The 18224-nt window shown below is 41.0% G+C and overlaps 1 protein-coding gene across 1 annotated transcript in view; it reads left to right on the top strand.

Annotated features, from left to right (window-relative positions):
• The window catches only part of LOC129832165 (ubiquitin-associated and SH3 domain-containing protein B-like), a 38631-nt gene extending 22506 nt beyond the window's left edge, over nt 1–16125 (top strand). Inside the window, exons 4-14 of the mRNA XM_055896005.1 lie at nt 351–549; nt 1615–1784; nt 2110–2318; nt 2568–2715; nt 3207–3330; nt 3531–3653; nt 3772–3864; nt 11295–11439; nt 12661–12767; nt 13123–13232; nt 13466–16125. Coding sequence (XP_055751980.1) covers nt 351–549; nt 1615–1784; nt 2110–2318; nt 2568–2715; nt 3207–3330; nt 3531–3653; nt 3772–3864; nt 11295–11439; nt 12661–12767; nt 13123–13232; nt 13466–13603 — 1566 coding nt within the window. The 3' untranslated portion in view covers nt 13604–16125. The remainder of the gene's footprint in view (nt 1–350; nt 550–1614; nt 1785–2109; nt 2319–2567; nt 2716–3206; nt 3331–3530; nt 3654–3771; nt 3865–11294; nt 11440–12660; nt 12768–13122; nt 13233–13465) is intronic.
• Nucleotides 16126–18224: the final 2099 nt, after the last annotated feature.

The raw sequence follows: 18224 nt of genomic DNA, 5'->3' as shown, positions 1-18224 counted from the left end.
ACACAGAACCCCAAATAGTTCTAACTGTAACCAAAAAGGGTTCTACCTGTAACTGAAAAGGGTCCTCCTATGGGGACTGTGAAGAACCCTTTTGTAACCCTTTTCTCTAAGTGTGTATTTATCCAGGAAGTCCCGTTGAGGTCAAGAGACTGTATCATCTGTCTAGTACGGGCCAGTTTCCCAGACACAGATGAATCCTAGTCCCAGACAAAAAGGTGCTTTTAATGGCGATTCTCAATTGAGCAGACTTCTAAGTCCAGGACTAGACTATCTGTGTTTGGAGAACTGGCACTAATGTTGATGTAAGACTCAGTGTTTGTGTGGTACTCAGACTCTACCCTGACCCCCAGTGTGCAGACAACAAGGTGGACGCCCTGTTGGAGGCCCTGCAGGCCACGGTGGACCAATGGAGGGGTCGTTTCCCTAGCCCTCTGCCCCTGGAGCTCTACACCTCCTTCAACTTCATAGGCCTCTTCGTTGAGGAGCAGATCGCAGAGGTCCTCAAGCAGTTTGCTGCTGACTTTGCTTCCGAGGCTGCCAGAAAAGCTGGTAGGGACTCTCTCTGCCTGTGACACTTGGACACACACCCAATCTCCAGAATGCATGCACTCAGCTCTCCAGAATATTCTCAGCTGTCTCCCGCCAATTGTTGCACATTCATTGTTTCATTGTGTGAATTGTTGGCCCTTTGATAAAAAATAAACAATCAATCAACATTACATATGTAACCAGTGGGCCTAGTAAATGTAGCATTAATCTCCTTCATTTGGTTACATACATTTCTGTTAACGCATGTATTACAGTAATTTACCGTTCTCATTCTCAGAGTGGAAACGTTATTTGCAGAGTTCACAACCTGCTACACTTGTGAGAAACAAGTTTTGGTTTATTTCATAACCATCATTTAGGAGTTTTGTCAATTTGTTCATTGACTTTTGTTTGGAGTAATCCATGTGAGCAATGAGCATGTGTGTGGTTTCTCTGGTCTGATAACGTTGAGGGCAAGCGCCGCCTGAGCACGTAACCTGCTGAGTTGATACAATGTTGCACTTCACTAAGGATAGCTCAAGACAGATAAAGTGAGGCAGATAGGTGGAGTAGAGATTTTCATCTGGATATTTTCTACTGTTTTTATTTGTTGGCTTTAGGCCTATGTATTTTACTTAGTTGAAAGTGGAAGGTATCAGCTCACTGCTGCATTGGCCTATAGTTCCATGGCACGCAGATAGGTAGAAATGGTAGGATAAATTGTAAGCTTCCACAAACTTGAAACTCACGAGCTGCCTACAATCTTAGAAAAAAGGGTTCCAAAAGAGGAGAACCCTTTTTGGTTCCTGGTAGAACTCTTTTGGGTTCCATGTTAGGACCCTCTGTGGAAAGGGTTCTACATTGAACCCAAATGGGGTGCTACCTGGAACCAAAAAGGGTTCTTCAAAGGCTTCTCCTATAGGGACAGCTTCCAGTACCCTTTTGGGTTCTAGATAGCACCTTTTTTTCTAAGAGTGTATGGTCTTTATCATAACACCCATTAAGAAAATGTGTGTGCGAGCACAGGAGGTGACTTTCTTCATATTCTTTACCTTTATTCACTCGTTCCTCTTCTCTCTGTCTCAGATGTCCATTTAGAGCCCCATAAGAAGCAGCTCCATGTGACTTTAGCCTACCACTTCCCCACCAGTCACCTGACCTCCCTGGAAAAGCTGGCTAAGGGAATCGAGGTGAAGCTAGGCTGTGATTGGCTGGCTGTCCTTTTCTCCCGGGACATACGTTTTGCCAATCATGAGGTAATAATAACCACTTTGTTTTCTGACGCAAACCCTGTCCACCTTCATTTCACATCCAATACTACTCTTGTACTTTCTACTAATCAATACCATGACATTGTCCTTGTACCTTTTACAATACAAGCTCATGAGGCATTTATAATAAGTGATATTCTTCAAGAATCAATGGGAATATACAGTATAATTAATTTAGAAACGGCTGTAAATATCAGTGACCTTTTACGAGCTTGCCCATTTACACCTATAGCCTTGCATAGTACTATATTTTGGTGCTAGATAAGGCATGGGTGTTCTCAAGCTGTGTCCTTCCCTCCCTCTGTTGCAGACGTTGCGTGTGATGTATCCCTACGCCCCTCAGAATGAGGACGAGCTGGAGCTGGTCCCGGGTGACTTTGTCTTCATGTCTCCCTTGGAGCAGAACAACACTAGCGAGGGCTGGGTCTACGGGTCCTCCCTGGCCACGGGGCTGTCCCGCCTATTGCCTGAGAACTACGTCAGCCGGGCAGACGAGTGTGACACCTGGGTCTTCCACGGGTGAGCCCTCAGAATGTGCTGTGCCAGTTTGAGAATGTATTATTTTCACCAGCTTCTTACTTACAGCTCTCGGTCCACAACATGGGGGCTGGGGTCAATTCCATTTCAATTCATTCAATCCCAAAGGAACTATAGAAGAGCGTGGAGAGTTCTGCTCAGTAGTCAGTAGTGATGAATGAGTAGTAGTGAGTATGTGTGTCCTCTACCCTGTCCTCTACTCTTGTCCTCTGTGTCCTCTACTCTGTGCAGATCACACTCCTTCTTCAGTTGCTCCGCCCCCTCGGACAAAGTGAGCAGGGAAAGGAGCCTATTCGATGGGCTGCTGGACAGCCGTCTCCTCGACAACACAAGCCCTGGGGACACACCTACCTTGAGCCTCATCTGTCATCCCATGCAGGTACTGGACAGAAGTCTCTTTAACTGAACCATGCATTTGTGATGTTTAGGGCCAGGAGCTTTTCCTGACCAGGATAACTAGTGCCTAGCATTTAATCATGAAAAAGGACGATTCTTATTCTTGAAGAATGACTTCAATTCAAGGCTATTATTGTAAACGAAAACAAAACGAATCATGAAAAAATGATTTAGTAAACTGAAATAAAAGAATTAACAAACAGGTTTGAAAAAATAAAACTACACGTAAAATATTATCTTTGACTCCAAAAACGAACTCAAATATAATAAAAACAATCATGAATTATGTTTTAGTTTTAGTTTGTACGTTTTTTTTCTCACAATTTTTTTTAAAATAAAAAACAAATATAAAAGACAAAACTATAATACCCTTGCTTCAATAGCAAAGCTGTTTTTCTGGTGTACTGATCAATTCTCAAAAATGTTGGGAAATGTTATGGATTTGAATCCCCAATTCACTGTATTGTTTCTTAGGTGCTTCGGGTCAGCAGCAATCACTCTCGGGTCCCCAAGCGGACCCTGTTTGTCTGCCGGCACGGTGAGCGGATGGATGTGGTGTTTGGGAAACACTGGCTTTCACTGTGCTCTGATTCCAAAGGTGAGCAGAGTCAGACCAATGGTACTGGAGGTGCAATCCTAAGAGCAAGTGTGCTTTCAAAGGAGTCGTACATTTTGAGTTTGGATGAATCTGTTTGGATGAATCTGATGTTTTTGATTGGATAGATAAAAGAGCAGTATTGTTTGTAGGTTTTGAAACCATAACAGTAGTGTGCTGTGTTGTGGTGTTCTGTTCTACAGGTAGATATGTGCGCACTAACCTGAACATGCCAGTCAGCCTGCCCATGTGGAGTGGAGGACACAGAGATTACAACATGGACACCCCCATCACTGTGTTTGGTTCCACACAAGCACGAATAGTGGGTATGTGGTTGTCAACACATAGTAGTAGGCTATGTTATCTGCCCAATTCCATATCTCATGTTTCATTGCAGCGTGATAATAATCTATTCCCCTGTCTATCTGTCTGTCTGTGTTGCAGGCGAGGCGTTGTTGGAGAGCAACACAGTGATAGACTTTGTGTACTGTTCGCCCTCTCTGCGCTGTGTCCAGACTGCTCAGAACATCCTCAAAGGTAACCAGCCTGTAGCTACTTGCCACTACAAATCCTACTTAGGATTTTTTTTAAACATATCCATAATCCTCTCTAACACTTGATGAAGACTAGGCGGGCTGCCCCGATGTCGGTACACTTATGACAACATCCAGCTCTATTGCAGGGCGCGAAATTCAAAATCTATTTTTTTTTTTAATATTTAACTTTCACACATTAACAAGTCCAGTACAGCATTTGAAAGATAAACATCTTGTCAATCCAGCCAACATGTCCGATTTTTTAAATGTTTTACAGAGAAAACACCACATATATTTATGTTAGCTCACCACCAAATAAAAAAGTGGACAGACATGTAGCAGCAGCACAAGTAGAATTCAAGTAGCATGCACAAGCCAACCTAACTAACCTAGAACCAACCGAAACAACCTAGAAAAAACTACCTCAGATGACAGTCCTATAACATGTTACACAATAAATCTATGTTTTGTTCATAAAATGTGCATATTTTAGCTATAAATCAGTTTTACATTACTGCTCCCATCATAGCTACATTATAGCTACAGTCTGAAATCGCACGGGAGTAGCCAGAGAAAATACAGACACCAACGTCAACTACTAATTACACCTCATAAAACATTTCAGAAAAACATATGGTGGATAGCTAATGAAAGACAAAGATCGTGTGAATAGAGACAATATTTCCGATTTTTGAAGTGTTTTACAGCGAAAACACAATATATCGTTATATTAGCTTACAACATTAGCTAGCATACGGCAGCATTGATTCTAGTCAAGCGCTAGCATAGCACAGTTCGACAGATATATGAAAAAGCATCCCAAATTGGGTCCTTATCTTTGTTGATATTCCATCAGAATGTTGTAACGGGGTCCATTGTCCAGTACAGTCTTTAGTTGGGTTCCAGAACGAACTATTTCCCTCTTTGGTTAGCAAGCACAATGGCCGTGCGGCGCTAATCTCTCTTTCTTCAAAAAATTCTTCCGTCGCATCACGTCTAAAGTCCAGAATAAATTGCAATAATATAATTAAAGTATATTGAAAAAACATACTTTAGGATGATTTTGTGACATGTATCAAATAATATCGTAGCCAGAGGTCATATTCACCTTTAACGAGCGTATTCCAGGAGCCGAGTCCAGGTTCTACCTCGCGCCCAGAAAAAAAATTAAACTGCGCAGGTCTCACTAGAAGATGTTGTGTTCAGTCCCTGGAAGAGATATTCGACTGCATTTTGCTCTCACTTCCGCATTACACCCAGATGAAGGCGTGTGACGTGTTTCTACGGTCCTAAGTGACATGCCCTTTTATAGACAAGGTCTTAAAGAGAGACATAGCATTTTGGAAATCTCAATTCTGGATAGGAAATGGGCTGTAAAAATAGTTCTGTTCAACTTAGAGAAATAATTCAAACGTTTTTAGAAACTATAGACTGTTTTCTATCCAATAGTAGTAAATATATGCATATTGTAAGATCAAAAATTTCTTAAGAGGCCGTTTGAAAATGTGCGCATATTTTCCAGTTTTTTCAATATTCACCCTGCAGCCAGAAGAGGTTTAAAGAGGCAATCTGCAGTTGCTACATCCATTTTACAGGGGTTGAGGTTGGAGTGTTGTGGCGTCTGTTCTTGCAGCGACACGGTCATTTGTGCTCGTCTCTTCCTGTTTTTGTTTTTCTGTTTAAAGTGTTTTAAAGTTGCGATCTACCTCAACCAACCAAGTTTTTAGTGGTATTAATAATGAGGCAAATAACAGTACTTTGGCTGTTAGTTTTAATCCGTTTTTTTTGTGAAACGCACCAAACAAGCTGTCGACCTAGCCCTCAATGGATACAGCGAGCCGCAACAGCGGATATCATACACAAGAGATGTCCTGCTTAATCTCCGACCCTTTGCTGCAAGTTTACACTGCAATGGAATACCACCATCATTACAATCAACCTGTTCCCAAGGAAAGGCTTCTAAACCAATGAAGCGTGGCAGTAGAGGGGGAATTCAGAATCAGATGAAAAAACAGCCCTTCAGAACACCTCTTCCATCTATTATGCATGGACATGTACAAAGCATGAGGAATAAGACTGAGGAGTTATGGGCTTGTACCCAATACATCTCAGAGTACCGACAAGCCTGCTTGATCTGTCTATCTGAGGCCGTACGGAACAGGATCCCGACTCCGTTGTGGAGCTGCATAGCTACACTATTGTTAGAATGGACCGAAACATCAACTGTGGTAAGAGAAATGGTGGTGGTGTTTGTGCATTCATCAATGAAAAGTACTGCAATCCTGCCCATATTACAACTAAGCACAAGGTCTGCACTAAAGACATTGAACTCATTGCTCTTAACCTACGGCCATACGACCTGCCACAGGAAGTAAATCAGGTCCGATTATTTATTGTTTACATAGCGTCCTCCGCTGACATCCAAATAGCTGCCGACTTGATTCATGACCTTGTATCCCAGGCTGAGACAGAGTCACCTGAAGAGGTAAAGCTATTCATGGTAGACTTTAACATGTGCAATCTATCTGAACATTTACCATCATATCAGCAATATGTTACATGTCCTACCCCAAATGAAGCCTGTCTGGACGTCTGATATGGTAACATCCCAGGGGCGTATTTTTCCAGAGCATTACCCAATCTTGGGGGTTGGGATCATAACATGGTTCAGCTCATGCCAGTCTACAAAGCGCGTCTGCAGGGAGAGAAGGCCGAAAAGGTGGAGATTAAAAGCTGGACTCCTGAAGCTACTGAAGGCCTCCAGGACTGTTTTGAGTCCAATGACTGGGCGGCCCTGACGGACAGCACCGATGACCTGGAAGAGGCAGCGGATACCGCATTACCATTCCAGAAGCTGTTCTAGCTGTCACTGAACAGTGGGAAAGTTCCAGACTCATGGAAGAAGTCGCTGATTTTCCCAATACCTAAAAACAACAGGCCAAACCAATTGGCATCGCGCGCCTCCAGGGGTGTTGATGATGCGTTACTGGACATGCTGAACAATATCTACCAACATTTAGAAAAGGCAAATAGCCTAATGACAATTGTATTCATTGACTTCAGTAGCGCATTTAACACCATTCAACCCCACCTACTGGTGGATAAGCTGGTGAATTTGGGTTTCAACTCTCTACTGATCAAGTGGATTAATAGTTTCCTTGGGAACCGTACTCAACAAGTGAAGTTTACCTCCGCAATCTCTACATCTAGAACGGTGAATACGGGAGCCCCTCAGGGTTACGTGCTTTCACCGATACTATACACACTGTACTGTTAGGTTCTAAATATCAGAGTAAGAAATTGACGGACACTATAAAAGCTCCAACCAAGTAATTCACCCAAAGGATCGAACAGCTGAACAGATAAAAACACATTTCCACCAGTGGTAGTGTATATACCCCAATTTGGGTGGAGTCTCCTCTCTAAACATTACATCTTTATTGCTAGGCAGGAAGTTAAGTGATACGGGCAATAAACTGTTCTTTCTCCCTTAATGTGACCTGACCTGACCTCGACCCCCTTCCTCACTAAACCACATCTCTCCATCCTTATCAGTGTCTGCCACATGTGATTACCTTTACTTTACTCATTACATTCCAAGCTTAATTGCCTCCACCATATACATTCCTCCAACAGATAACCATTAACTTCTGGTGTAGACCCTAGACTATAGCACTCAATATTTCAATAGGATACCTGATAATTAACAATATTCCAAGTTTAGCCAGAACTCATCAGTACACAAATGATTGTCAAGCCTCTGACGCAGCCCACACTTTTTTAAATAATATGCAGATGACACCGCTGTGGAGGGTTTCCTCCACCCAGACCAAGCCTCTCTTCAAGGTTTTGAGAGGAATTGTGTAACGGCTTTCTTCCTGGGATGAAGGAGAGGACCAAAACGCAGCGCGGCTAGTGTTCAACATGTTTAATAAAGAATAAGAACGTGAACACTACAAGCTACAAAACAATACATGTGAAAACAGTCCTATCTTGTGCAGAACACAAAGACAGGAAACAATCACCCACAAACCAACAGTGCAAACAGGCTACCTTAATATGGTTCCCAATCAGAGACAATGACAAACACCTGCCTCTGATTGAGAACCATATTAGGCCAAACAACAAACCCAACATAGAAACACAAAACATAGAATGCCCAACCAGCTCACGTCCTGACCAACTAAACAAAGGAAATAAGGTCAGGAACGTGACAAACTGCAACATTTGTCCAGTGGTGTGCAAATAACTTTCTTGAAAGAAACGTTAAGAAAACAAAAGAGATGGAAATTGATTTCAGAAGGAACAAAACTCCACTACCACCCACGAAGATCAATGGGGAATCAGTCGATAAAGTGACCACATATAAATACCTGGGAATCAAAATAGAAAATAAACTGAAATTCAATGACTGCGCCTTTGCAAAGATAAAGAAATTGTAACAGATGTTTTTTTTATGCAAACTGAACCATTTTAATGTTGACCGCCGTATCTTACAAATGTTCTATAAATCTGCCCAGAGTGTGCTGTACTCTGGTCTGATATGCGTGCTCGGAAACATGAGAGTAAAAGACCAAGTCAAGCTTCAGCGCTTGATTAAGACGGCGGGAAGGATAATTGGTATAGATCATGAATCAGCCACCAACCTGTACACAAAACTCATCCTCCTAAAACGTGAAAGCATTTTACAGGACAGTACTCATCCCCTTCACTCAAAACTCAGTCACAGCAGCAGCCGGACAAGGGGAAAGAGATTCTTCAAAAGAAAATTTAAACAGATAGATATGGGGACTCTTTTACTCCAACAGCCATTAGGTTGTATAATAGATAGTCTATTTGTCCCTCCAGTATATAGTATATTGCACTTTCACTTTAAATGTGAAGATATTGCACTTTGAATTATTTTGTGTAGTTTCTGTGTTTTCATGTTTTATGTACTGTCTTTTCAAGCACATGACCAAATTAATGAATCTGAATCTGAATTATATGTAAACGATCTAATTTATAAATGCTTCATCAGCTTAACAACTGTCGTACCCCATCAGAACCAAAATATATGTTTTTTTACTCCAATGTTTGTAAACAAACGAAATGTAAACATACACTGTATAGCCTACAAACATGGTTAAAAATATCATATTACATCATGGATGGTCAGTTCTTGCATCCATATCTCTGTCCATAGCTTTGAAAATGGTTACATTTCTCCGGCCCCATCCCGAAACAGTGGCAGGGAGTATGCTTTGTTATTGTTTCAACTGTGGATTGCCCCTTTAATGGTTGAAATGTTGTCAATAAACATAGTTGAGAGCATTTAACGTGTTCTGGTACTGTCCAGAGCTCCCCCCCCCCCCCAACCCTTTCCCCCGAAGCAGATCTGAGAGGGGTTTGATACCATTAGTCAATATGATAGTAGTTCCCTTTCCTTCTGTTGGGCAGTAGCGGTGCGCGGGTAAAATCACTGGGGAAGCCAGAAAAAAAATACATTAAAACCTATGTGTTGTGATAATCGCATTGTTTGCTCTATAACCGGTTAGTTCATATGCCTTGCTATGATATATATAGGCCTAAGGCCCAGACAATAAGAAGACACAGTGGCAGAATAAATTCAACTACACCTTTGATTCATCACAAAACCGGACTCTACAAAGCATATTGCATGTAACAAACAGTGACCAACAGCAAGTTAATGTTCCAACATTTTCAGAATACTAAACAACTATTGATTTAGAACCACGGAGAGTTACCGCAAGTCGCAAAGAAAACACGAGCTGCCTCCACTATAACAGCACCCTTTCAAATTCAAGATATCAACATCATCAAATCCCTTATGCTTAGTCTAATACAGTCTAAAATATACCAAAAACAATTTAGCCCAATCAACATAAGCTAAATATGATGTGGCTGTCCATGGTTCTGATTTCTGTGTGTCTGCGTGCACGTTCGTGCAAGTAGAAAAAACATGTTGGCTCACCCTACTTGTAGAGAAACACCAATGCCATCCTCCTCTCATGTTGACGAACGGTCTATTACTGTGTCATACAGCACACGCTCTTATTTTTTCTTGTCCTAGGCTACCTGGCTAAAATGCTTACTCGCTAGCCTGACTTCCTTTCATTGCCAACGTTAGCTAGTTAACATAAACCTTCTACATCTAGCTACATATTGAACTTCTATCCCTTCAGGCCAGGGGGACAATGTATGAATGAATGGTTGGATCAGAATTGCCGTTATAATCATTGGCCAGTACAGAGAATTAAGTAAAACCACAAGTCCAAATCCCTATCTCCATCCATGGCTAATTTATGAAAGGAACAATTTTTAGCTAGCTAGCCAGCCACCAGAGGACAACAACACAACGAGATGCAACAATGAAAAAAAATTCTGTCAATGACGTATGCTCTCAATGTGATTTGACGCCAAATCTAAACTGGCTTCCCTTGAGACTTTTTTTGGTGCGCCAGGACCATTCACAGTTGAGCTCACTCAGTTTAGCTCAATGCTGATTGGCTATTATTTTATACGGGTGGCAACAATGTCATACTCTTTTGGACCAAACAGTATCAGATAGATGACCTACACATACAGAGACAGAAGGGCGTTGTTTTGCTCGCTCGGATGCATTCTCCGGTGAAATACATTCAGCCCCTTGTGAATTGAAGGAGAATTATGAAGCACAGAGAGCCGAAAGATTTAATAAATATATATATATTAGTAAATTATTATTATATATACAGTACCAGTTAAAAATTTGGACACCTACTGATTCCAGGGTTTTTGTTTATTTGACTAATTTCTACATTGTAGAGTAATAGTGAAGACATCAAAACTATGAAATAACACACATGGAATGATGTAGTAACCAAACATTTTTCTAACAAATCAACTGGCTCTCATGAGGATTGCTGAAGGAAAGAGTGTACAAAGTTGTCATCAATGCAAAGGTGGCTACTTCAAAGAATATCAAATATAAAATATATTTGATTTCACTTTTTTGGTTACTACATGATTCCATATGTGTTATTTCATAGTTTTGATGTCTTCACTATTATTCTACAATGTGGAGAATAGTACAAATAAAGAAAAACCCTTGAATGAGTAGCTGTGTCTAAACTTTTGGTACTGGTACTGTATATATATATATATATATATATATATATATATATATATATATATATATATATATATATATAGTAAAAATTTGGCATCCATGAATATACGTCACTGCTAATAGGCTAAGGGAAATTGTCTCCATATCGCTTACATTAATCCGATCGTTTCAATCCAATGCTTTCAGATCTACATAAGTGCCTAGGGGCTAGGGGACTAGGGGCTAGGGGACTACGGGTTGTTTTTGGACAGGGCTTTTGTGTGTAGCAGAGGCTGCAGTCTTCCTCTTTTGCTGATGTGCCTCTCTGTCTCCCCTTGCAGGTCTGCAGCAGGATGGCAAGCTGAAGATCAGAGTGGAGCCAGGGCTATTCGAGTGGACCAAGTGGGTCTCTGGGAGCTCTCTTCCTGCCTGGATCCCTCCCACAGACCTGGCTGCATCCCACTTCACTGTTGACACAACATACAGGTGATACAGGCAAGACTATTTCCTGGTTCACCTCCAACCTGTACTCTTACTGGCCATTTACACTATACAAGCGTCACTCATCTAGCCACGATAGCCTCGCCCTCATGTGGGTGCTAACAAGCTTGAAAGCAAGCTAGGTAGTGCTATGTATCAACAGCTATTGTCAGCCAATCCAGTAGGGGTTGGAAGCTATGGTGAGATTCGATTGGTCACTCGCATAGCGATATCACCGAGGATCTGAAGAAAATTCTGCCTGCCCTTTTCAGCTTCCACGTCCGTGCTCGCATCGCTCAACAGTCCCCCATCCACTCCGCTTCTTTTGCTTTCCTTACATTTAAAATGAACAGTGGTGTAAAGTACTTAAGTAAAAATACTTGAAAGTTATTTTTGGAGTATCTGTACTTTACTATTTATATTTTTGACATCTTTTACTTCACACATTCTGAACGAAAGTGATGTTCTTTTTACTCCATACATTTTCCCTGACACCCAAAAGTACTCATTACATTTTGAATGTTTAGCAGGACAGACAAATTGTCTAATTCACACACTTATCAAGAGAACATTCCTGGTCATCCCTACTGCCTCTGATCTGATGGACTCACTAAACACATGCTTCATTTGTAACTTAAGTTCTGAGTGTTGGAGTGTGCCCCTGGTTATGCGTACATTAAAAAAATAAGAAAATGGTGCCGTCTGATTTGCTTAATATAAGGAATTTGAATTGATTTATACCTTTTTCTTTTGATACTTAAGTACATATAAAACCAAATACTTTTCGACTTCTACTCACGTTGGTATTTTACTGGGTGACTTTCATTTTTACTTGAGTCATTTTCTATTAAGGTATCTTTACTTTTACTCAAATATGACAATAAGGTACTTTTCACACCACTGAAAGCGAATGGCTTCCAATGTTTCACAGCACGATGCCGCTTCGATGTGTAAACGCAGAGTTAGGCCCAACCCCTAGTCCCTCCAGCCTTGGACCTAGGCACAGCTATAAAGAAACCAGATATATACAAATAATATGGTCAACATTCCATTAAGACTATCATAGAAAATGATGGAGCGACTACGATATTGCCTATGCTTATTTAATTCCTTCTGACCTACGTACATGAAGTGGTAAAGGTAGGGGCTAAGGGTTGTTACTGGATGAGGCCAGAGCCTTTTCAGCCATACCTCTGTCTCACATGTTCTCTCTGTTTCTTCCCACAGACCTCTCATACCGATAAGCAAACTTAGTGTGTCGGAGTCCTATGACACGTACATGAGCCGGAGCTACCAAGTGACCAAAGACATTCTGTTTGACTGCAAAAACATGGGTAATTATGATGCAGGGTTCAGTCACTGCTGTGGCTTTGGATGGGATGTGAATTTAAAAAACAGTCCTGGGTTCAATTAGTACTTATCTTTCAAATCCTTTGGCTGTGCTCGATTGAGCTTGCCTGGCGCAATGGAATCAACGGATTCCAAGACGGATCCCAAAAGTGCAAACACTTCTTATCTCCCACTCCACTCTAGACAGGTTCAATCAAACGCTCAGGGTATTTGAAAGAAAACAAATACTTTTTTTAACCCAGATGTGATACAGAAACATCATGTGTGGGATGAACATTGGGATTCATTTGGTCCGTGTTGTTCTTCCGTTCCCTCATTTCCTCATCTCCCACTCTGTAGGAAACAACATACTGATTGTTGCCCACGCTTCCTCTCTGGAGGCCTGCACCCGACAGCTCCAGGGCCGCAGCCCCCAGACCTCCAAGGACTTCATCCAAGTAGTCAGGAAGGTCAGCTGGAGTTTATTTTACTCGCTCAATGTGATCTTTTCTTTTGATCTCATTGTGTCTTCCCCCTCACTCTTTTTCACTCTTACTTTCACTCTATGCCGGTCTCTCTGTACCTGTGTTTCTGCCTGTGTTTCTGTCTGTCTCTCTCTCTGTCTGCCTTTCTCTTCCCCCCCCTGCCTTTCCACCCATACTGCCTTTGTTGCGGCTGACGAGAGCCTCTTTCCCTCCTGTAGATCCCCTACCTGGGTTTCTGTTCCTGCGAGGAGCAGGGCGACACAGGGGTCTGGCAGCTGGTGGACCCGCCCATCCTGCCCCTCACACATGGACCCAACCACAGCTTCAACTGGAGGGAGACCCTCCTTCAGGAATGACATCCGCTTCCCTGGAGAGCAGACTTGCTCAGCCCCATCCTGAGGCTTAAGTTTCTTAAGAGTCAATGGGTGATTGGACCTGGATGTACTGTACTGTACATATGGTCATTTGACAGTATTGTTGACATTTCTAATTTGACAGTATTGTTGTTAGTGAGAGCAGAGAGAGAAGAGAGTGAAGTTGGAGAGGGCAGGGCTACTGTAAGTCTCAGGGCCTGGTTGATTGTGGAGGCTATCACTCAGCTGGCTACAGCAAGCACATGGACCATTACATATGACACCGCTGCGAGTCAACAGCGTGCCAGAAGGGAGTCACAAGGTTGAGAACATTGACCTAAAGAAATGAGCAGAATTGTTTGTGTTTGGAAAAGCAATTGCATTCCTTGTCCCGCTTGCAGATTAACTGTTGACGAGGGCAAATGTTATCCTCAAAAGCCCTTGACTGTAGCCGCAAGTCATCTCACAGATGTTCCCCAGCGTGGAATCTGTGTGTATAAAGTTGATCTCGTTGGGGGAAAAAACCTGCTAAACTTAATCCATGCTCTCTTGAATACTGTACGTATAACCACTTATTCATCCATTTAAACGGATTGCAGTGTGGTCAATATGATGTCTTTTATGACTTTATGGTCACGTTGTATGCTGGTTGTATAAAAACTTTGTGTTAATGTAAGTAACCAGAAAAAGACATCTTCGCCTGGTTGTAATGTGTTATGTGACAAGATAACAACCAACATATGACATATTTACTATGAAATCCTGAGCTCGTCATAAAAAATACATCTTCATGTGGTTGTAACCGAGACTAGTTGGAAATCTGGTTTTATGACTTCTTCCCAACCAGAAAACTGGTTTACAACTAGTTTACAACCAGAAAATGACATCATTAAGACAGCATGTGCCAAATGTTTTTCACTGGGTGGCTTGTCACCTGGTTTGTTTGAAACAGTCTCAATGGCACAAAGTGCACTATTGACAATCACAGGTGAGCCTTGGTGAGGCTGGTCGAATAACCAGTAGTTAGGAAATTGTATGTGTTTATTTTACATAATGTAAGGTCTTATGGCAGAATAGTTGTTGGCCACTGCACTAGAAAACATCTTTCAGTCTTCCAGTTGTGAAATATCATATACAAAAGACCTGTCCCATGGTAGGGAAATACATGTTTTTCTCAGGTGTAGATTTCATTGTGACCTTATACAGTATGTGCATTTCATTGGGCCATGAAAATTGTTGTAAGCGCCTCTTAAGATTGAACCTGATTTCTCTTGATGTCTCAGTGATGTCAGAGAGATGTTCTCTGTTCATTGAGTCAGCTTTTGTTTAGCCTCATCTAAATCTATCTGATCTAATCTTTCTGCAAATATTGATTATTAAGGAAGCTCTTAAACAATGCTCTGGTGCTGTTCTTCCATTGATACATGCAAGTACGATACTTACAAGTACAATTACAAATTTGTGATAAAAGTGTCAGTGAGGAACAAAGCAGGCCTACATCAGAGGTTATCCACATGCACTGTTGAGGAAACCCTGAAAACCTAAAAACTGAGGAGGAAGCCATCTCTGTCATTTTGTGTTAATTTATTTTCTCCAATATTATATTTCCAAATGTATATAAACGTTAATTTAAGAAATACATTTTTCACCTCACATAGTTTAGAGGACTAGTGTGCTAAGATGTGCAAAAGATTGAAATGAAAACAAACTGATTGAAGGAGGAGATGATACAGTATTCCCTGTATATACAGATATGAGCATCTCTGAGGTGTGTTCTTTATTTTGTTTCAAATATTGTCTGGACCCCCCCCCATATGATACTGACAGTATCACTGTTTCAGATATGTAGAAGTTACATATCAAATTAAAGAAATCAGGTCATTTTGTTTTGTATTGTTATCTTTTTGGGGGGGGATGGAGAATTCCTTCAACAGTTTGTTCAATATGTAGTATTATGGTTTAGCCACTAGGTGTAGGTGTAAGACCTTTGGAGTTGATTACATACAGTATCTATCTTAGCAGAGGCGTCATGCCCATATGGGCACAGGGGCACGTGCCCCCTCAGATTTGTCTTTTTTGTTTCAGATGTTAAATTAATTATTAACCTTAATTTTTAAGTCCACGTTTTATCATAATTATTTATAAAAATTATCTGTCAGCTGTATTTTGTGGAGGGGGCACACTTACTGGACCAGGCAAAGAGTACCCCCACCCACGTATAATTGAACAGGTAAAGAGGTATGCTTAGATAACCTATGCAAGAAAATAGACATATTTTTACATATAATTAGGCATAATGATTATGGATTTAGATTGCATGAAAAATATGTTTCAGGTGTTTGCAAAATTCTCCATCATTACGTACTTTGTGCCCCCTTTAAAATAATAGGTGCATGACATCCCTGCCTGAAGTGATTTAAAAACAAAGAAATCCTTAGAAAGGGATGATGGAAGTAGACATAAATAACAAAGTGAAAGGAATAAGATACTGTGATATTGTGTAAAATTAAAAAATCTAATCTTTCGAGCTTTTGGTGGGATGGATTTTTGGCCTGCCTGGTGACATCAACAGGAGGTAAATTAGACCAATAAGAAAGAGAGTTCCAAACCTCTCTGACAATAACAGCTAGGTTTCACTTTTCCCCTCCCCACTCAGACCACTCCCAGACAGTCCTAGCTAAATTGTTGTTTGAGAAAGTGCTCTTTGCCAAGCAGTTTCTTTTTGACCTTTTAAATTGAAAAAAATCACATTAAGGTACTTAATTGTTACCCAGAAATTATATGATACTAGCATAAAAACAGCTGTGTTAGACCTTTAAAGGGATACTTCAGGATTTTGGCAATGTTTATGTCTGTCCAGTATAAGCGAAGTTAGAGGTAGTTTTGTGAGACAATGCTAACTAGCGAAACACAATGACTGGAAGTCTATGTACCCATAGACTTCCAGTCATTGCGCTAACTCTAGTTAGCAACTTCCTTAAAACTGCACACAGGGACATAACAATGGTATCCAGAAATTCATCTGACTCTGAGGAAGTAGATAAAGGGCCTTATGGCTAAAATCCTGAAGTATCTCTTTAAGTCAGGTTAAACCAGACTGAGCTCTGCCGTCAGTCTGATTTACCAGGCAAACGTGACCATATCACACGTGATGATGATGCATTTATGTCGTCAGCACCACTGATAATGTACCAAGCAACACACGTAATCATGCATACAAGTAGGCTATACAGCCCCACAGTGGCGCTGTCATAATACCCATAAAACCTAGAGGTCAAACAGGGAAATGGTTCTAATAATTTTTCCCATATGGAATTTTAGAAACACTTAAAATGTTTTGTGTAGGCTTACCCTGGCGTGACGTTTTGATAACCATGTAAATCTCTCTCGGACAAGGTGACTTTTATCAAGATATTCGGCTCTATCTAATATCAGAATCGAAAATGCCACTTAGCATCAAGTAGACATCATGCAAGACTACAAATCCCTGCAAGCTCCTGCACGTCATCTCTAGCTGACACCTTTGCCTTCAGGTATTGTTTCAATATAAAACTTGCACAAGACAGTTCCCAGAATTGTCAATTTAAAGAAATGTTGCCAATTTATTCATTACTAAATGTAGCTAACATTAGATAGTTAATCCAGAGATTCTTACCTTTGCCTCGATTCTGCAGTCTTGCCCAGATCATCATGGCATTTGTAGTTCTTTATGATAGCCACATTAGCAGCTAATTAGTGTTTCATTTTGAAGGGGGTAAATACAGGCCTTGTCCTAGGAGATTTACATGGTTATCAAAACGTCACGTCAGGTTAAGCCTACACAAAATACAGCCCTTATTTTAAGTGTTTCTAAAATACCCTATGGGAATGGTGGAAATACGATTGGAACCATTTCCTCATACTGTGGTACTCTATGGTATGACTACAAATCTGACAACCAACTCATACCTCTGATTATATGCATAAAACTTCCATGAGTCAATTGTGTATCAATCATCTTGTTGAGTTTTTTGGGAAACAAACAGCATCCTTCTATCAATAGTATCTTTCTCACTTGTTGAATCCTTATCTCTGTGTAATTAGAGACCCAAATGCTACATTTATTTACTCTGACGCTGGGTTATTGTTGCACAGACTTCCAATTATATTTTGTGGCCTGCTCATCCCTATTTACTCCAGTGTATAAATACACCTGGGGCTTTGGGGCTCTGGTTTCAGACACTGTTTCAGCACCGGCAGCAGCTTAAAAAGCCTGGCCAACGGGTTTATCCGAGCTGGGGATATTCGATCTCTTCCACTCTTGTCCTGATTTAACCTGAACTCTCCTTTAATGAGCCAGTCCTCCCCCATCCCCAACAGAACTCTGATTTGGAGGCCAAATTAAATGTATTAGTTAGATTTTTGGTATGTGCTATGATTGCCCTCTTCTAAAATACCTAAAGTAGACTGGGAAATGAGAGAAGTGATGCTGTTAAGGCAGTCAATGTTGTTCTCCTCCTCAGACGAGGAGGAGCATGGATCGGACCAAGATGCGGATTGGTAATTGTACATGTTTAATGTAAAAACACAAGAAAACACTACAAAATACAAAACAACAAACGTGACTAACCTCAAACAGTCCTGT

Source organism: Salvelinus fontinalis, chromosome 33 (assembly GCF_029448725.1).
Source record: "Salvelinus fontinalis isolate EN_2023a chromosome 33, ASM2944872v1, whole genome shotgun sequence".
Lineage (NCBI taxonomy): Eukaryota > Metazoa > Chordata > Actinopteri > Salmoniformes > Salmonidae > Salvelinus > Salvelinus fontinalis.
This window is presented reverse-complemented; position numbering and strand designations above follow the sequence as displayed.